At 34.6% G+C, this 22,180-nt stretch overlaps 1 protein-coding gene across 1 annotated transcript in view; it reads left to right on the top strand.

The window, feature by feature from the left end:
* The window catches only part of LOC106663476 (GILT-like protein 1), a 28,180-nt gene extending 6,000 nt beyond the window's left edge, over positions 1 to 22,180 (top strand). The window contains exons 2-5 of the mRNA XM_014388335.2: positions 20,275 to 20,415; positions 20,496 to 20,681; positions 20,752 to 20,910; positions 21,725 to 22,180. Coding sequence (XP_014243821.1) covers positions 20,275 to 20,415; positions 20,496 to 20,681; positions 20,752 to 20,910; positions 21,725 to 21,877 — 639 coding nt within the window. The 3' untranslated portion in view covers positions 21,878 to 22,180. The remainder of the gene's footprint in view (positions 1 to 20,274; positions 20,416 to 20,495; positions 20,682 to 20,751; positions 20,911 to 21,724) is intronic.

Genomic DNA, 22,180 nt, shown 5'->3' with positions numbered 1-22,180 from the left:
TTCTGTATTCATTTTATGAAATTGATTCTGTGACACTACTAAAGATTTCATTTCTTTGACGAGTCATCGAACTTACTTATATTATTGATTTGTCATAAACTCTAAACTCTTATTTTTACACGAAAGGTAGTCGACCCGATTGGTAAAGAACTTAAATATTTTATTCTCTAACTTGAAAAATGTTTATTTCATAGCGGTTCTCCTCATTTACTATTCTCGAGTAGTTTTCTACCATTTTCTTAAATAATGAAAACATCGTAGAATCAAATATTCAATTGTTTGGATTACTGGGAAAGTTGATTCTTTAACACATACCACTACTTGGTTTTAGTTTTTATTAAAGAAATCAATTGAGCCTTCTTTATCGGTTTTTTAATTTTAATCTGGGTGTTCTATTTGTGAAAGTGTGCAGTATTTAAATGTTGAAACCTGTTTGTTTTCGAAAGGACGTTTGCGAATTACGAACATACTAATTGCTAAATTAGTCGACGGATAGAAAACATTTCTTGGAGTTAAGAAAGCTAAGAAGCTCTTTATTTTTTATCTTTATATAAAAATCTCCATTTTAGACTGCAAAGTTTTTATTAATAACTTATTTCTTTTAGAATTTATGGAGTTAAAATTAAAAGGTCTACTGGCATTTATGATAATTATTAAAGAATTATTTTGTATAGGATTGATACTGCTGTTTAACATTTATCCTAGTTTTCGTTTAGTGGTACGTTTTGCTAATTTATGTGTATATAAACACAGGTTTATATTTTTTGTAAAGTTTTAATTCAATGGGATAATTTTGTTTCATGTTTCTCCATTTCCTTACAAAAGGCTATTGCTTGTTTGGGCCAGCCTTTCTCACGTTTTCGGAGGGAACATCGTCCTTTTTTGCATAATTGCGTTTCATTTGGATCGTAAATCATGAATATCGTTGCTATCCTTTCATGAGTTGAGGCAGTGGGTGATTCATTACGTCGAAGAGGGTTCCGAATCGAGGACCGATGCCCTAATAGTTCCCATGTTTCGATGAGTGAGACTAATCAGGTTGTATTTGTAAACGATATGAAACCGTTACCATGTACATATTTGATTCGAAAGAAAGGTTTAATTTGACTAAACCGCTGGGAGTCAATCTCTTAAAATAAAGAAAAAAAAGACCTTTCCATGGTCTTTGAAAAGGCACAAGAAGCATTGCCATTTAATCCAAGATTCATAGGTGGTTCTGGATTTGTCAGATATTTTCCCTGTATAATTTGACGAAATCGATTTAATTGTCTTAGAAGAAAATATTTGGTGATTGGTACGACCGACTTCTCATTCGGCCTATTTCCCAGACGTCAAAAGGACCACGTACCCCAATTTATAGCTTTTGATTTCCAAAACACTTATGGGATTTATTCTAACACAAAATCCGATAGATTTTTTGATATTAAATTTTTTTACATCTTAAACGTCAGGGCCAGCAGATTACCCAGATTTTCTTCCGTCAAGGCATTGCATCATTTCCATTATGCGCTTCTCGGCTGGCTTTCGCACGTGGTTGGGCCGGCTCGGCGACCTCCTTTCCCTTTTTCCCAAAGATGAAAATCGGAAAAATTTATTTACTACTATTTCGACGATTATGTACCAGTTATACTGACTTAATATATGTTAGGATTTATTTTGTGACCGCAGACTTAATTGAAATTAGGCTTTCTCTCAATTTTACGCTCTGGAGGGACTTAGTATATATGATGGTTTTCAAACCAGTCTTTTCGCATGGGGCTGGGCTCTGGTTAAAGTTAATATTAGTTTATTCCTAGATTATTTCTTTCTAACTATGCGCATCAATATTCCAATACATATATAGAATTCTCTCTCTCTCTCTCTCTCTCTCTCTCTCTCTCTCTCTCTCTCACTTTCTTTTTTATCCCTTTCACCCTTTGTCTTTCTTCTGTGCGGTCTTCCATAGAAATTTCTGTCCAAACCATAACACCACCACCTACATAGCTTCTCTGGTGAAAATAGTGCCTATAGATATGTCGTTCTTCTGTTCTTCACCATATCCTCTCTTGGCCGTCAGAAGACCTCAAACAACTTGACTCATCGGAAAAAGTTTAGTCCAATTTTGTTCAGATCAATTTATGTGATTTCTCCCGAAACTTAAACAAACTGTTCTGTGCTTTGTCAGAAGTTCTGGGACTAGTGGTAGACCTAAATAAGTAAAGCCTAAGCTAAACTGAGATTAACTAACTTGTTGAAGTCGTTGCTTGATCTGAGCAGCGGTAGAATTCGATTACAGCGTACATTCGAAACAATAAAACGACCAACTCTGTCAGATGTGACCCGATGGCGACCAGATCCATGCCTTCTTGAGTAACCTCCAGTAGCTTAGAACTGATGGAAGACCCTCGGACAGTTGAATGTTAAGCACCCTGGCCACATACGCTTGACATCTTCCATCTTCCAACGTTTGGTCACTAGAAATTTGAGGACTGGACTATCGACTTGGATGCAACAGAGGACAGGTTGAAAATAATAAGTAACCTTGCAATAAAACTTGATTTTTTTAAAAATTTGATGCCAAGCCTGTGAAACGGTACAAATAATAATGTTGCGGATTACATGCCAAGAATTTGGGAATGTCCAACACGACTCCCAAGACGATAAAGACTCTGACTATGAAATTGATTATAAAATTGAATCACAACTTCCTTGATTTACGCCACCTTTACAAAATATACCACTTATATAGGGTGTTCGGCTACTCGTGTTACAAACTTTGTTCGTAGATTCTACGTTTAAAATAGAACCAAAAAACCCTCAATTAACTATGGTCCGAATCTCAGCAGTTTCGGAGTTATTTCTCTTTTTCTGATTTTGTAACATTTCACGACCTTGCTTCAAATAAACACTGATAACTCCAAAACTGAAAGGTTTTGGACAAATCTGTTGATACCATTGGAAACTAGGTTAACAATCCACCTTACCAATCCTTAAACCAAGGTTTTTTTCCTTTCCTTCATCAATTTCTTCACCTTTGAAAAAAGTAATTAAGAAAGCAATTACACAACTAAAAAGGATATTAAACGGAGTACTTTTTCTGAAATTTGCTATTCTCTAGGTTTGGAAATAGTAGTTTAGAAACGCCATAGTAAGTTTTTCAACTTAAAAAAAATATATTTTTCAAAGTTCTCGCTACTAAAACGCTTATTCCACGAAGGTTTATAAGTTTAGTATTGATCACATCTTATTGGAAATTTAACGTAGTTTTCAATGGTATCAACGGATTTGCCCAAAACCTTTTAGTGTTGGAGTTATCATTGTTTCTTTGGAATAAGGTCGTGAAATTGTAAAAAATCAGAAAAAATTAAATAACTCCTAAACTGTTGAGATTCGGACCGTAGTCAATTAGGACTTTTCGGTTCCTTTTTGAATGTAGAATCTACTGTCACAGTTTGTAACAGGAGTAGTCGAATGCCCTGAATTTAGTGAATTTGGTAAATTAAAAAAAAAAAGATCCGTTTATCACGAATAAACTCAAGATAAAGACATCAATTATAAAGAGATAAAGGGGTTGATATACGCCCTAAAATAAAAGAGTGGTCATACCTGATACACTGAAAAATCCTATCTATCATTACTTTCATAATGGCACATACTTGGGTTTCCAAAAGTCTATTTCCAAAATTAGAAGTTTATGCATTATTATGCACACGGACGTCAACATGGGTCAAACAACCCATATCCAAAGATACTTAAAATGTCTCCAACTTAATGGAGAAAATTTACCTGGATTTCATTCGACTTCAAACCAAGTGAATATATTTATTCTCGTCGCAGTCGATGCCTTTAGCAAATTTTTATTTGCCATTCCCCGGAACACAACCGCTAAAATTGTGATAAGAATTCTAAAAAAATTCACATTTTTCAACAGGACGATCTACCGACTCACAAAACTAAACATACAAAATAATGTGGAACAATTAAAGTAAACGGAAGTGGATGAACTTTTAAAACAAATTTATTAATTTCGTAAAAATAAACCAAATTAGAATGAAATCTTATAAAAATCATACAAACCTTTTCTGTCCAAAAATATTGGTAACGTCTTCTACAAATATATATAATATTTATTCAATAAAGACAAAAACATTCAGATTTCTCTCTGTATAAAATTTATTGTGCCTTTTTAAAGTACTTGATTTATTTAACAAAGTTTCCTACTTAATTCAAGTAATCGACAACCTCAAAATCACACATCGCATCTTAAATCCAAATCAAAGTGAATTAAAAAAAGTAAGGAATATATTGCGATATAAATAACTATAAACAAAATACATTAAATATATGCATTATATCAAATTTATTTTATTTATATATTCTTGCGTAATCATAATACAATTATTTAATAATGGTTCAAAACACGTAACTCCAACTTGGAATTGAACATTAGACAGACCGGACTTGTTGGGGATTAAAATTGCAATCCGTCAAATGTAAATAAAAACTGATATACCTTATCGCAGAAACCTTTATTTTTTTTGTAATTATTGAATTATAAGTAAACTCTTAAAATCATGTATCAAAATACTAATTATTCCTTTAAAAAAATGAATAAACAATTAGGTATGTTAAAAAATCTAATAAGGAAAAAGTTTGTAAAATAACAAAAAAGCAATATGGCGAGATTCATTGTTTCAAATTTAACCTAAAACTTACATACGTGAACTAAAACATATTGATTAATAAATTACAGAAAGGTACTTAACTCCATGAACTCGCCGTCTTCACATTCTCCTAGGCATAGTGAATATGAATAAAAGAGGCGGCCACAAGGCCTCCACCTCGACCCGAGTAGATCTATTGTGCTCTCCTGTTTTTTATAACTCACTGGCCAACTTCAGGTTGTTTAAACAATTTTGCCTTGCCAACTGTAGGATCGTGCTTGTGGCTTTTCATGTCCTAGTTGCAAGAACCTGCACCAACGTAGACCTTCACAGAAACATAAAATGTGTTCTGAAGTCTCCTCCTCCTCCTGGCATTATCTGCCCAATGTTTCTTCTGTCTGTACTCCTATCCGGTGCATGTGCTTTTCTAAGTGGCAGTGCCCTGTCAGGAGTCCAACCAGAATTCTGGTTCGGCTGCGGTTGCCTTCCAGTAATTCCTTTGTAAGTTTTGCGGATGGCCCTTCTATGAATCTCTTCGTAGCCTCATTCCTGTGGTGTATAGAGATAGATAGGGAGAGATAGAGAGATAAAGAGAGAAAGGGGATTTAGTAAGGCAGTGGAGACAAATCCAAAAAGAAAAGTATAAGGGATAGGGATAAAAGAGGGGGCCTCAAGGCCTTCTGCACCTCGACCTGAGTAGATCTATTGTGCTTTATAACACACCCCTGGGTTTTATAACTCACTGGCCAGCTTCAGGTTGTTAATCAACCTTGCCAGCGGCTCCTAGCGTAGGATCTTGCTTGTGGTTTTTCCTGTCCCAGTTGAAAGAACCTGCACCTACATAGAACATCACAAAAACATAAAATGTGTTCTGCGATCTGCTCCTCTTCCTGGCGGTGTCTATTCTGTCTGGACATCCGGTTCATGTGCTTTTGCCTTCTCCTAGCGTTACACATCACTCGCTCATCACCGACCTATCACCATGGGAAAGAGACATACTATCAAGTGAAGCAGCATCGGATACAAATGATACATGTTCAATTGTAAAAATGTACTAGGGATAGTACAGGATTTTTTTTTTCTTCTCCCCTTCTCAAAGCTGAGCTTTTGTTATTTTATTGATGAAAGTGTCAGTTAAAAATGTGTTGAAGCACGGTAGAGCCGCAATTCCTTTTTTCGTTGTGTCTTCGTTTTAAATTAAACTTCTTTTAATAATTCTTAAGCTAATTGACGACCATAGCGATCCGTTTATTTTCGCTATTTCTTCTGCCAATCGCATGTTGACATCTCTCATTCTTCCTTCATCCGGTTTGATCAGGGTCACCAAATTTAAACCTAAAGCGACTTCCTCCTTAGTTATAAGTGGAGGTAATCATCAAGGAAAGGTATGCGTACAATTTTGCAAGAAATCTCACACATATTAAGTCGTCTCAGTAGTTAACAAGACATCTCACAACCTAACAAGTCATCACATTAGTTAACAAGCTATCTCACACCTTGACTAGACATCTCACTAATTAATTATGTTCCTTCAACACCATTTTTTGAAGGGGAAAGTTCCACCGACAATTAACTTTTAAAGTTCTTATATTTTGTCACGATATAGTGTGTTGTAAATAGTGGAAGATTTTATGCTTTATTTATCTCCAATCCTTTAAAACGGACCAAATATTGTTGTAAGATAATCAAAAATATTAAGGGTGGCGATTTTTTTTTTTTGCCTCTAGGCATATTTTGTGAGATTTCTGTGCGGTCTCGAGGAAATGAACCTGTAATTTGGTCGTTACGGATTATTTTGGTCCGCCTATCCTCGCTGAGCTGTTCGGTCAGACACGAATCGGCGTTTTATCTTGTCTGTCTATATATTTATACATTTACCGTTTGTTTATGCCTAAATCTACCTGTCAAGTATTTTTGTTAAAAATGTTTTCTTTCCATGTCTATCAAGTTTCGATCTACTTTAATCTATCCCCGCACAACAAAGAGGTAAATTCTAGGTTTGTTTAGTGTATTTTATGAAAAGGCAAGCCGCGGATTATCCAGTGGTTAGCGAATAATTTTGCGAGAGGGAATATTTTCTTTCATCCCCGACTCCTCGCCCTTGAAAGCCGTGACCATTGGACCTTTTCGCAAGAATCAAGTCCGGCTTGATAATACGAGAAGACCAGGCTCGAAATGGCGACCTCGAGGTCACGAACCTTTCCCGGTGTCTTACAACAGTATAAAATGGGGGCTTGACATGCAAAGTATCATTCGCTGTGAACAAATGCTACTCGAGATTCAAACCTCTAATTTAAAATATCAACGTTCATTAAGCTTTTGGGAATGTTGTATAAATTTAATTTAATCTAAGTCATTTGGTCAGGGCATGAAATCGATTCTCTTGATTGATGAGGAGCGATGAAATTGGTGCGATTAGCCTGGAGTCGAAAGGAAGATAGTTCAGAATCATTGATATGTAAAATAGTACAAGATTAGCGAAAAGTCTGTCAGGTTTTAAGTAAGGTTGCTTCCTAGAGCAGAAAGTAGACCCTCTCTCGATCGACTTTCACTTGGAGCCAGGAAAAAGGAGCGGATAAAATATGCAGACATCCACTCGAAATGGCCGATACGAACAGCGAATATGGGCTGATTAGGTGCCGATCCGACCGCTGATAACCGTTCAACGATTCGCTGGCCAATTTTGCACAAATTCGCAGACGTGCCTCTGGGATGCAGGCCATGGAAAATAAGGCGTATGATAAATTAGAGGGAAAGTTCAATGGAGACTGGTGTTCGGGACACGACGGTCAGGTCTAACCTACAACCGGGGTCATCAGAAGAGGAAAATTGCGATGAAACTTCGGTAGGATAGACAGCGTGCCGAAACAGAGGTCAAAGAAGCCTAGTCAGCTTTTAAACTTTAGAAAGACTTTCCTCTATCTGAAAAAAATTCTTTAAACTTGAATATTAGATTGTAAAGAAGAAAAACATATATTCCAAATCAAAGATTAACTTAGCAAAACCTGTAAAATGACGAATTAAAGAGATATATCATTGTTGACATTGCTCTTAAGTTTTAAACAGTTGTCCATCATTTCCTGCCAAACATCATCAGTTTTGTTTTGAAAGGAGCATTGACAGACCCCTATCAAGTACATAGTACTTATTCCTGACTCATTTACTAAAAAACAAAACTGTTCGTGTACAATACGAACAATAAATCGACCATTGCCCCTTAAAAACAGGTCGACACGCAAGCAGAACATTGAGCTTCTTTTAGACCCAGTTCGAAAACAAGAGGTCAGGGAACCCTTTTCAAGTTCATTCGTTTCTGTCAGCCTGGTATAGTAGATTTTGGATTCGTACTGTAAAATCGCCTAGAGGTCGGCTCAAGCTTATTCGTCCCATGGGCAGAGATTTTTTAAAAATTTGGACAGTTCTCGAAAATTCAAAATAATTTAGTTTTATCATCATCCTTTGAGGGTCGTTCACCTGTTTATGCAAAAATGTCCTTGTTACATTTTTTTTTAACATTTACCAGAGGTAAAGATATGAGGAGTTTGCTTACACAATACTTAATAGTCGGATAGAGACTACGAGTAAAAGGTTGTGCAACTTCCAATTACATTAACCCAGCTGGGAATGATAGTACTCCTATGACCACGCCCAAGACGCGTAATGAATCAACTTAAAAAAGCAGAAACAAGTTCCAAACTATACACGTGTTTCACAACTAGAAAAGCCTGACAATACAATTAAAAAAAGGAGTACCGTTCTTTTGAAACAGCGTGAACAAAAGAATGGAAATGTTTGCTTACAACTTAGAACATCTTTGTTTGACTGAAATAAACTCTGGAATAGAGGAAGAACAATGCCTCCTGTGCAATTTTCGTCGATAGAGTCGATTGACAAACAGGAAGAAGGTGGCGATATGTCGAAATAAGACGAGCAGAAAGAAACGTCGAGAAATGGCGGACAACTATATGTGGCGTGAAAAGGCAAAGTAATAAAATTAAAAGAAGGCAGATTCACAGAATGTATTATAAGATTTGATAATTAGGATAAACCTCATCATACTGGTCTTTCTATTCTCGCCCTTATCTTATATTGATTGCTTCATGATTAAATGTAGTTCTTAAGCTAATAGACAACCATCCGTTTATTTTCGCTATTTTTTTCTGTCATTCGCATGATGACATCAATTCTTCTTGTATGATCAGGGTCACTAAATTCAAACTTAGGGACTTCTTCCTAAGTTATAATGGAGAAGAAGAAGAAAGAATATCAAGAAAAATGAATAGGAACAATTTTACAAGAAATCTCATAACATATTAAGACGTTTCACTAGTTAACAAGACATCTCACAGCCTAACAAGTCATCTCACAAGTTAATAAGACATTACACNTTAACAAGAATTCTTTCAATTTTGCAGGAAATCTCACAATTTAATCCAAAAGATATTTCATTAGTCAACAAGAAATCTTACAATCAAATGGATGCCGCACTAGTTAACAAGAAATCTCACAACCTAACAAGACATCTCACTAGTCAACAAGAAACGTTACAATTTTGAAAGACATCTCACCAGTTAACAAGAATTCTTTTAATTTTGCAAGAAATCTCACAATTCCAAAAGATATTTAATTAGTCAACAAGCAATCTTACGATCTAACCAAATAAGCACTAGTTAACAAGAAATTTCACACTTAAATAATAATGCTGATGGAATTTGATCAGTAGACCGTCTATTTTCGGTATTTCTTTTCACTAGTCTTTCTACATCTCGTCAACATTTTCCTGTTTTTTTAATTAATTTTCTTTCTTCTAGCGCGGTCATGATCTATAATGTACAAAAGCTTAAAAATAAGATAGCTTTTCCTTTATTAGTTTGTGAGGTGTCAACCTTTCGCCATATGCAATCGTTGTTTATACAACACACATACAATTTACAATATATTTGATTAGTGCGTTCACAAAAGATAAAACAGGCCATAAAAAATACACTTAACGATCTGTAAGAGAACAGAAACGATAACAAACACTTTTCAACTTTTCCTCGACGAATTATTTTTGTCTCCGGCCTGCCTGCTTCGTGTTAGTCTTTCACCCCGAGCCGAGACGATTTCCGGCTGAGGATAAGTTCTAAAGCCCCCTCGAGAAACTGCCAATTGGAAAGTAAACCGAGCTTTCGTGACCGAAGGTGTCTGACCTACTTCACCTTGGCAAAGATCCGTTTAAAAGCACATTTTTGCTTAAAATGAAAGTTGAATCTTCTTAAACGTAAACTAACATTGCGGACCTGTCTTCCTTTATCGATTTAGTTCAAATTTGTCGAACATTATAAGCACACTGTCATAAACTTTCTCATACCTTTCATTTCTGTAAATTCTAGTTTCAGTTTCAGGACTGGAAAACCGTGTACTGTTCAGGCTTGTTCTTATTAAAACAAATGATTTTCTCGTGAAATTATGTATAATTAATGGAATTAGAAAATTAGAAAAAGCACATGCTCTTTAGCTTTCGTATAAGTGATGAATCCACACCAGGACAAAACAGAGAACGCAAGGAACAAAGCAAAGGGTTTATGATATTTCATACAAAAAACCTTTTTTGGCATAATATACTCATTCTCTGTACTTCCAGTGAGTGAAAAGTCTGCAAAACAAATGGGAACATGCGGGTCATTATTTTCCCCATTGTCCCTCTGAGAATTAGGATCTAAAAGTTGCTATATCCAGATGGAGATTTCACTTTCTCTTTACGACTTACTGCGGGGAAGGGATGAATATTCATTAACACCTGATGATTGGACTAATTAATAAATGGATCCTCTAGGGAGAATAAAATATTATAATAATTTTAAAACGTCTTGTTGACTCCATTAAACGGTGAAAATCATGCCTGTTCATCAGTTTATGCGATTAATGTCCAATTCAGCAAAATTTTGATAAGAAACAGGAAAAAATTGCGTTAAATGAATGTGATGATTTGCTCCAACCTGTTAAAAACCCTGATCGACCGCTTAAGATGGCAAAATTTTGAAATGCTTCTGGTCAAACTATGAGAATTAAGATGTTCGGAGACGAATTAATAGATTAATGTTAATTAATTAATTTAATATTTTGCTGTTTATTTCTGAGATTTCTTCATAATTCCTAGATTTTTGTTACACTGTGAGATTTCTTGTTTGTTTGTAAGTTCTTGATAAATTCAGAGATTTCTTGTTAACTAGAAAGATGCGTCGTTGGGTTGTGAGATTTATGCTAAATTTGTCGATTTATGGTTTTATTATTTTAGAGATAGATTTAGATTTATTGGGGGCCGCGGTAACCGAGTGGTTAAGGCGTCAGATTCTCGGCTAGTAGATCCCGCGGTCGTGGGTTCGATCCCCACCGTCGCCTCTGGACTTTTTCTGACGCCTAAGGGGACCGGTAGCCGCAATTGAAAGAAATTGACACGTCACTCATCAATGGAAGTAGCGGGACCTCAGCGGATCTTAGCGACCCTGAATTTGGTCCCAACCCTCTTCAAAAATGTGTTTCTTCGATGGAAGAACACCGGTTCATCGGGGGCTCAAGTTCACATTTGTGTTGCGAGCCCTCCCCCCAAAATATGGTGTCAGGGATAAAGTACAATAAGCTGTACAGCTCAGCTGCAGTGCTTAGGAGGGAACTCCTCCAGTCCCTGGTATCCCCCCCCAAAAAAAAATTACTAAATTGAAAGATTAAATATCCAATTGTTAGATTTATTGGCTATCAATGAGATTAATCTTAACAAATTGAGAGATTTTTTATTGACTAGCCAGATGTCTAATTCAGTTGTAAGATGTCTTGTAAAGTTTTCAGATGTCTTGTTAATTCTCGAAATTGTAAGATGTCTTGTGGACTAGAGAGATGTCTTCTTATCTAGTAAAATGGCTTGTTTGGTCGTGAATCGTTAACTTGTGCGATAACTGGTAAAACCTTAAGTTGATATTTAATGTTGTCAAATTTCTTTCAAAATTGGAAGATATCTTGTTGATTAGTTAGAGAGATGTCTTGTAACTGAAGAGATGCCTTTTTAGGTTGTAAGACGCCTTGTTTACTAATGAGATGTCTTGTTAGGTTGTGAGATGCCATGTCAAATTATGAGATTTTCTTGTGAATTTGTAAATTTTTTTTTGTTAAATATTGAGATATCTTGTTAAGTTGTAAGATTTCCTGTTGACTAATGAGATGCCTTTTAGAATGGTGAGATTCTTGGCAAAATTGTAAGAATTCTTCTTAACTGGTGAGATGTCTTTTTGGGTTGTAAGATTGCTTGTTGACTAGTAAGGTGTCTTGTTAATTCTTGAGATGTCTTATTAACTAGTGAGATGTCCATTTATGTTGTGAGAATTTTTGCGATATTGTAAGATTTTATGTATTAATGTGTAGAATTTAGTGACGTTAATTAATGATTATTTAGAGATCGTGAGATGCGATCTGGTGTGATGTAGGTTTATAAAAACATTTACTTTATCGTGCCAACGTTTCGATCATTACTGAGATCATCTTCAGGGCTCCAAGTGTCTGTTTTCTGTGTAGATGTGTCACTGTTGTGTGTCGTGTTAAGAGTATGAGAGAGAAACACACAACACGATTTAAATAATCAGTGAAATTAATGTTAACAAATGAGGTAAATTGAAATTGATGTTTTGTAAGGTTGTGAGATACTTGTGAATTTGTAAGATTTTTTGTTGACTATTGAGATCTCTCGTTAAGTTGTGAGTTGTCTTGTTAACTATTGAGATATCTTGTTAGGTAACTTCCGTAAGTGTTAGGTAACAAGTGAGGTAAATTGAGAGATTTCTTCTAGACTAGAGATGTCTAGTTCGGTAGTGAGACATGCTAACTAGTGAGATGACTTGCTAGGTTGGGAGATATCTTGTTAACTACTAAGTCCTATATTTACCATCCTTCAGCCGTTAGTAAGTGTTCTTTTTATAAACTGTACACAATTTTTAACAAGTTTTTGGCGAATCGGACATTGCTGGTATAAACTTATGATCGGGCCAGATTTTCTTTATTCTATTTGTTAAACCATTTTATCGCCTGTTATTGTATCTGTTAGGAAAACTTTTCCACTAATTAAGCAAAGAATAATTATCTGTAACTTTCAAGTGAAATATTCTACAAATTCACTGAGCACGATGGTGTATTGTGTTATTTCCCATTACTTTCAATCATCTGCACAGTGAAATTAGAATGAATCTTGAATTGATGGAACATTTTAATTTGTAGAGGAATGCGGTGCAGTTTTCAAAAATGTACCAAGAGGTTCGATTAATTAATTTAAAAAAACACACTCTTTCTCTAGTCCCTGGTAACAATTTTCATCGAGGCCAGATAATTTAATTAGTAATACAGCGTAAATTGTTTCAGCGCAAGGATCCATTGGCCATTTGCAAGTAAGCATCGCCAACGTGCATAATTGATAGGACATAATTGGAACGAATAACGGCGGTGTTCTTTCCCCCAGGGTGTTTGCACTCGGGCCCGGGTGAATGTAGGTCGAGGCAGATGCAAATATTTGTAGAAGAATAGGTGTACGGGACTTAACGGACAATGGATCGATTATAATGCCGTTTTTATTTTTAACTGACGTTCATTAACGTTATCGACTTCGGTCCGGTGAGATTTGACTCATTTTAAGTAAAACCTATGAAATCCTCGCATCGTTGCCGGCGGGACCAAGAAACCGGTCAACCCCCTCTTACAAGGAGGCCTTGTCCTGGTCTTTTACGATTCAGGGAGTCGTAAAGGCTACGGATTAACTTTCCATTTTGTAATTGGCCAAGAGATGTCCTGAAACGCTGGTTACCTCGCCTTCTTCTTCCTTCGAGAAGAACAGGAAAATTTGCGACTTTAAAGATAGAAGTTTGTTTAGAAAGAATTTACTGCAAATGTCATACTTAGACAGGTGCCAAACGATACAAAGAAACAACTAGCGGATATTTGCTAAGAGCTAACAATGAAAACTGACATGGCCTTTAGATAATGCATACAGAAATCACACTTTTTAAACGACATATACAAGATAACTTCAGGATGAAGGTGACACGATAACATGTCCATTTAACTATAATTTTTGTACATTTATCAGAAACATTACTAACTAAAAAAAACCTTTTTGTAAAAATTCACAGCCGAATTGTATTTATCGTTTAAACTGTACTTGATCTGGTTCATCCAAGTGTACAGGGTTATTACGAAAAATTTTGTACATGAAAACAACAATCAAACACATCCACCACTGAAGATGGTGTAACGCGTCTGACATATCAAACTAACAAGAATACTCAGTACCGTAATATCGGAAATAATTCGATTTAAATATTTTTCCATGGTCAAGGTCTTTTTTAACAGGCTAGTACCACGTGCTGAAACAGTTCAATTATGAAGATGACCTAGATGATCAAATAATGACAACTTTAAGAGATCTACTTCGTACTCATGACCTTACGAGAGATCATAATGAATCCTTAACCAACAAATAAAATGGTTTAGTATACTTTTAAACTATTTGCCCTGAGTTTGCAATTTGCATCAACTCGGGTCTGTTGCTAAGCAGCGCGACGTAAGTCTAAAATTCTAGGTCTAATCTATAACTTATTTCTACGTTATGTTTCATTTCATACGCTCGGAATTTAGAAATCTTCCCAGACAATTTTTTAAAAAAAGTCCAGGCGTGTTTGGGGTAGACAGAAAATGAAAGAGTCGGAACATCATTGAATAGGTCAGGTCTGTTTCGGTTTCTGTTTGGCATCCTATTACCTGTAAGTAGAGTAAGTCGGTGATCACTTGTCATTCCCCGAGCCAAACCACACAAGAGAAATTGTGAAATTTCGCAAATTGTTGAAACTGGTCGTAACAGGAGGAAATCTTACTTTTTAACAAGACATCTCACTAGTTAGCAAGAAATCTCACAACCTAATAATGCTGCTCACTTGTCAACAAGAAACCTAACAAGATATCTCACTAGTTAACTTCTTTCAGATTCTCAAGAACTCTCATAAATCAACAAGACCTCTTACCTAACGATCCATCACACTAGCTAAAAAGAAATCTTACAATAGAAATATTTAAGATGGAATATACCGATTCAGAGATTGGAAATTGGAAAGGCTAGTTCTTCTTATAAACTGTTGTTATAATCCATTAAATGGTGTTTATGAGTAGAAATATCACTTACAACAAGCTATACTATTTCGCAAGAAATCTCATAACATCTCATACGGCAATAAGTTTTTTTACTAGTTGATAAAACATTAGTTAACAAGATATTTAAAAATTTAACAAGAAATCCCACAAAATAACATGGCATCTCACTAGTTAACAAGGCATCTCGCAACCCAAAAAGTCATCTTGCTAGGCTACAAAACATTTCACTAGTTAAAAGGACATCTTACAACCTAAAAAAGTCATCTCACTAGGCTACAAAACAATTCACTAGTTAAAAGGAAATCTTACAACCGAACTAGTCGGAAAAAAAAAACTCCAAATTTAACAAGAAATGTTACAATTTTGCAAGAAATATCACAAGATAACAAAACATATCACAAACTAATGAGACATCACACTAGTCAAGAAGAAAACTTACCATTTCTTTACAAGAAATCTCTCAACATAACAAGATATCTCACAATCTAACAAGGCATCTCACTAGTTAAAAAGGCATCTCACAACCTAAAATGTTATATTCACCAATTTCGTGGTCCGCTTGACCAATTAAATCATTACAATTAATTAAGGTTTTTAGTTGAGATGAAAAAAAAAATGGCAAAAAGGAGGGAAAACTCATAAGGTGGGTTGAGATAGGAAGTTGATGTCCGAGTGGATCGAGGTCACGATAGCTCAGGTGGTAGAGCTGCGGCGTATCTAGCCGAAGGTCGTGGGTTCGAATCCCGCTCGTGCCATTAATTATTTTTCATCTCAACTAAAAACCTTAATTAATTCTAAAATGTTATGTCACTAGTTAACAGGGTATTTACCTACCGAACTAGAAATATCACTAGTCAAGAAGAAATCTCAAAATTTAACAAGAAATCTTACAATTTGGCAAGAAATCGCACAAGATAACAAAATATCTCACAAACTAACGAAACATCACACTAGTCAAGAAGAAATCTTACCATTTCTTTGCCGGAAATCCCACAATCTAACAAGAAATCTCACTAGTTAAAAAGGCATCTCACAACCTAAAATGTTATCTCACTAGTTAACAGGGTATTTCCCTACAGAACTAGAAATATCACTAATCAAGAAGAAATCTCAAAATTTAACAAGAAATCTTACAACTCGGCAAGAAATCTCACAAGATAACAAAACATCTCACAAACTAACGAAACATCACACTTGTCAAGAAGAAATCTTACCATTTCTTTGCCAGAAATCCCACAATCTAACAAGGCATCTCACAACCTAAAATGTTATGTCACTAGTTAACAGGGTATTTCCCTACCGAATTAGAAATATCAGTAGTCAAGAATAAATCTCAAAATTTAACAAGAAATCTCACAAGATAACAAAACATCTCACAAACTAATGAGACATCACACTAGTCAAGAAGAAATCTTACCATTTCTTTACAAGAAATCTCACAAAATAACAAGATATCTCACAATCTAACAAGGCATCTCACAACCTAAAAAATTATTACTTTACAATTAATTAAGGTTTTTAGTTGAGATGAAAAAAGTTCAAGCGGACCACGAAATTAGTGAATCTAAAAAACTATCTCACTAGTTAACAGGGCATTTCACGAGCGAACTAGACATATCACTAGTCAAGAAGAAATCTCAAAATTTAACAAGAAATCTTACAATTTGGCAAGAAATCTCACAAAATAACAAAACATCTCACAAACTAACGAAACATCACACTAGTCAAGAAGAAATCTTACCATTTCTTTGCCAGAAATCCCATTATATAACAAGATATCTCACTACCTAACACAGCATCTCGTCAGTAAACAAGGCATCTCATTAGTTAACAAGACATCTCACAACCTAAAAAGTAATCTCACTAGTTTGCAAAACATCTTGCTAGTTAACAGAACCTCTGACAACTGAACTATTTATCACTAATCAATAAGAAATGTCACCATTTGACAAGAAAACTATCAATTTATCTCTCTTATTAACAAAACATCTGACTAGTTGACAGGACATCTCATAAACGAACTAGACATGTTACTAGTCAATGAGAAATCTCACAATTTATCAAGACATCTATCATTTCAATTTAACAAGAAATTCCGAACTTTATCTCACATCTCAACAATAAATCCAAAATTGTTGACAATAAATCTAATAAGTCAACAATAAATCTTACAACATAGCAACAAATATAACAAGTAAACTCTGAATTTCACAATTTAACAGGAATCTCGCAATTTATCAAGAAAACTCACAATTCGACAAGAAATTTCGGAATTTAACAAATGTCAAGTAGATAAGACATCTCATAATTTAAGAAGAAATCTCTCGACCTATCATGAACACTAGCGAACAAGAAATCTCCCAGCTTACCTAGACATCTCAATAGTAAAAAAGAAATCTCACAAGTTAACAAGACGTCTTATTAGTTAACAAAAATCTTAAATATAAAAAAACTGACACAAATAAACCAGATATTTCCCATTTAACAATAAATCTTACAATCTATGAACTAGGAATTTACAAGAAATTTTACAACGACAAGAACTGTCATGTATAATTAAATCATTAATCTGTCTCCGATCATCTAATTCAGTGCATTCTCGTTCGTTTGGCCAGACGCATGCCGGCATTTCGCCAACTTAAGCAGTCGATCAGGGTTATAAGCAGGTTGGTGAGCAAATCACCTCACTAATTAATGCAATTTTTACTGTCTCGATTTGCAAACATGCGGGAAAATTGCCTTATCGCTTTAATCTGCTTATATCTCTTACAGCGGGTGTTTTATATCGTGTCCATTTATTAATAAATTTATTCATTAAAATCAGCAAACTTAAGATGGCGAAATACTTACAAGTTCATCATCTAGCAGACCACGAATGAATTTCAGAATTTTTTTTAAGTCGATCCGTTTCGATTTAATTCTTGATATTTGGCAAAAATGAACGTGAAGTACCTTCACATGCTTGAACGTCTGTTAACACGCAAAAGTTATCGGTCTTCGCTCACCGCCAGGTGTTTACGAAGTAACGTTAATAGCATCCGTGCTGCAAGTTTTGACAAACAACTAAGTATAGTGGAAAACTGATCGATCATTAAACCATTTTATATTGATGTATTTATTCTGTCTGAAGGTTGCGGGCGACAAAACCTTGGAGAATGTAGAAATCTTAGATCGAAACAGCAGGAAATAAAATAGTAATTGACAATTCAAGACGTCAAATAGAATTCAACGGATGTCCCCTTGGTTGGACGTGTTGCGCTTCTTTATTAACCGATAAATTCGTTATACAACGCGGAACTAAATTGTTTTATTATGCTTTAATTGTCCTTCTGTAGAGAACGTATATTGATAGATAACGTGTAATTAATTTACAATCCTTCACGTGGCAGAAAAAATTTCATCCCTAAAATTATTGAAAATTTATAAGAAAACGACTTTATATATTTTTAACTTCCATTTTTGTTAAAATATTTATTAGTATTAGTACATTTTGTAATTCTTTGGATTTTATCATACATATTTACAACACACTAAGTCTTGAGGTTAGTTAGTAACCATTGTTGTTCTCCCAACTACAAATAAGAGCTAAGTCCTTGGTGAGGAGGTCCCGGGGCCATCTCAATTTTAGTTGTCTGATGGGATTACAGGGATGGATTATGTTAAACATGGGTTGGGCTGAGTGAAGAGTTTATGATAGAACTTAAAAAATTTGGTGGAGATTAATTTATTTACATAGGGGTATTTTGAGGTCGTTGAGGAAGGTGGTATTGGAGACAAAGTTGATTGACTATGATTCTGACGACTTTGGATTGGAAAGTCTGAATTTGTTAGATATTGGTAGGTTTCCAGTATGGTGTGGATAACAAACAAATTCAATGTTACTGCCAAGCTTTCACCATATTTTAAGGCCATCATCAGGGCAAAAAATCTTAAAAGTGTCTACAAATTAACATAATTAAGTTTTTAATAGATGATTTTGAATTCCTTTGAAGTCTGATTCAGTCCCAATATTGCCAAGATTATAATGCTATTCAACAGTTTAGCTCGTGTTCCAAGTGGAGTTTTACAAATCAGTTTTAGTAGTGTTTGTAGAGGTATCAATTTGTTTTTTTGTCCGCATGATAGATCTGCATCCAAGTAGCCGTATAGTAATCCAAAGCAAATGTTCAGTTCCTGTCTTTTGTTTGAATGTGTAGGTCGGAAAATAAATGTAACATTGGTACATTTGCTTTTGTTCATTTTTTCTCCAGGGTTTGTTTGTTCCATTCGACTTTTTGTTGGACATTTCCTGGAACTCCTCCACGGCAGCTGCAAGATCAGAATCAGAGGAAAGCACGGCTGTGTTGCCTGCAAAGTATGCAAGGAGAGGGGTTGGTATGTCTGGGGTGATACAGGAGGTATCCATCCTCATACCTGAGGAGGTACAGGATTGGTCTAAGTACACTGCTGACTGCTTTGTGGTAAACCTGTTCCCACAGGGCTGAGGATAGTAGTCGGAGTAGTCTGACCCTTGGCACAAAGCATTAAGAATAAGGTGTTTGGAAGGACGCGCTTTTGTTTATATACGAAACCCTCATGGCACACAGACGTCATCTTCTAGGAAGGCCCCCCCATAAAATATTCTTTATGCTCAAAGGATGTGGATATTTGGTCTACAATGTGAAGCACCTGCTAGGTTGTGGTCTGTTGAGAGCAAAAAAACCAAGTTGGTAGATGGGAGAAGGTTGAAAGACTTAAGTTTAGGAATTAATCATTTTGCATATATCAATATTTTTTCCAACAATTTATGATTTAGTATAATATTCTAAAGTACCTTCTTCAACTAGTTAAAAATTTTCTTCTTTTAATAGTTCTATTCTAAATATTTAAAAAAAAATTATGCAATAATTAATTTTTTCTAATTTCCAATTCATACACTTTTTGACTTTTTAATGTCTCTCTTTTTTTTTTAAAGATAAATCATTATGTCTGTATGTTTGCATTATAGCATTATGCTATAACTTGACCTACCCACTATAAAAATATAAATAAAAGTTTGTTTTTCTTTATTTCTTATCATGGAATATCAAAGCTGTGTTGAAACTATTTTTTATTTACTTATAAATTTTATCGATCTACTTAGAGATCGAGTAACTGCATAATATATACATATATATAATTATTGACCTTTACAAATGTAAGTTTTAGTTCAAAGCTGCATAAATAGGAAATTATAACTGTGTGAATGTACTTGTATGTTGGAAGTGATGGTGTGCACATTTTTTTCTCATTAATATTTTTTATTCTACCAGTGTCTGAGCTCTTTTAGATAACATAAATAACCATTTTATACCATTAGTGAGAGAAAAATTTAAATAATTTATTCAATACAAAATTCTATGAATTTCTCTTGTCTTAAAAGTTTAATAATAATATTTTCTTTTCCTTCACGCTTGTTGTTATAATTTTTTGTATTATTTTGTTACAGAAAGTAATGGTGGAAGTTTTCTATGAGTCTCTATGCCCTGACAGCAAAACATTTGTGACTGAACAGTTAGCTCCAACGTGGAAAAATACTGAACTCCAGAGTTATCTCAACGTCAGTTTGGTACCATATGGAAAATCAAAAGTTGGTTAATTTTTTTACACTATTCTAATTTCCTTGATTAAAGATATGTTAATTTAAATTAAATCCTTATTTTAATTTAGACTTCTGGAGTCTCACCGAATTTTACTTTCGAGTGCCACCACGGAGCCGGTGAATGTCTCGGAAACAAATACCATGCCTGTGCTATTAAAAAAGTAGGCGATCTTACAAAAGTTGTACCCTATGTTAGTTGTTTCATGTTAAACTCTCCCAGTGGCACAACCAATTTCACAGAGGTCAACAAAAAAGTATGTAACTCAACTTTCTGTATAACACCTTTTTGTATAATATTTTATTTATTACTTTTTTTTTTAATAGTGTGGTAAAGAAGCAGGTCTGACAGATGAAGTTGTTAATACCCTTGAGCAGTGCAGTAATTCTACTGATGGATCAATGTTCTTAGAGGAATTTGGAAATATGACAATGAAGTTTGAAAATCCTCTCACATCAGTTCCAACAGTCCGTGTCGATGGAACTGTAAGTATTATACACACTTAAAAAAACATTATTACTTACTTTCCATATATATTACAAAGTACAAGTCACTTTATTGATCAATCACAATTGTTTTGTTAATTTTTTATTGTTAATGAACTCGACCTTTTTCAAGTTTTTCTACCCCTAAAAAAGGAAACTTAAATGACAATTTTTGTCAAGTTGAAATATTTTAGTTTCTTATGTGTTTATCATTTTTCTTGTTAAAACGAGAGGGATAACACATGGCTAATAATATTAAATTTAATTTCAATTAATTAATCTTTGAGGAAGGTATTGGTTGAGTAAAAAAGTCAGTGTCAAGAGCGGGATTCGAACCCACGACCTTCGGCTAAAACGAATAGATTGCGAATTTGAAAAATGGCAAAAAAGGAGGAAAAATTCAAATGGTGGGTTGAGATGGGAAGTTGGTGTGCGAATGGACCAAAGACATGATAGCTCAAGTGGTAGAGCAGTGGCGTATTTAGCCAAAGGTCGTGGGCTCGAATCCCGCTCGTGACACTGACTTTATCTCAATACCTTCCTTAAAGATTAATTAGTTGAAAGAATTTATTTGGTAATCAGACCACGAAACCTAATGGATTAAATTTAATTTTTATGCAAAAATGGTTGAGAAGTAAAATTAGTGTCATTTTCTTCTCAGCTGTCTATGCATAAAAATTTAAAATAATAATTAGAAATAAACAGATAACTAATAAAATAATTATACACAAGAATGTTGTCGATCAAAAAAATTTGTCAAAATTGTATGCTTCTCGTCAACTGAACCTTATTTTAGTTTTTTCTTAATTTTCAGAAAATCACTGAGTTGAACAATCTCAAGGGCAAGGTGTGTGAAAAACTCGCCAAGCAAAATCTGGCGACATGTACATCGAAGAGCGATGCACCAGTGCATTCGGCAATGTCTGCAATCATTTTAGTCTTCGCTGTAGTTTTGACAAGACTGTAAAGTAAGCGCGTGTTACATCGCTTCCATTGGAAAAATTTTAAAAATATCAATTAAAAAAAAAAAATTGTATTGTTTAGGAGGATAACCAAATCTTATAAATGTAATGAATTTACTGTAAAAACAAATCATTGTTTCCCGTACGTTTTCATTCAGAACATAAATTATTGTTTTTATTCATGAAAAAAATGTTGTGTTAAAAAAAGGTGATATTCTGAGTACTTAAATGTTTCATTCCATTTTTAATTATATTTAATGTGTAATAAATGATAGCCACGAAATTAAACAAATAATAATGTAGTGTTA

This window comes from Cimex lectularius, unplaced genomic scaffold (genome assembly GCF_000648675.2).
Source record: "Cimex lectularius strain Harlan isolate CLEC.00 unplaced genomic scaffold, Clec_2.1 scaffold2, whole genome shotgun sequence".
In the NCBI taxonomy this organism is placed as follows: domain Eukaryota; kingdom Metazoa; phylum Arthropoda; class Insecta; order Hemiptera; family Cimicidae; genus Cimex; species Cimex lectularius.
Note: the sequence above shows the minus strand (reverse complement) of the source record. Positions and strands in the feature narration are given on the sequence as shown.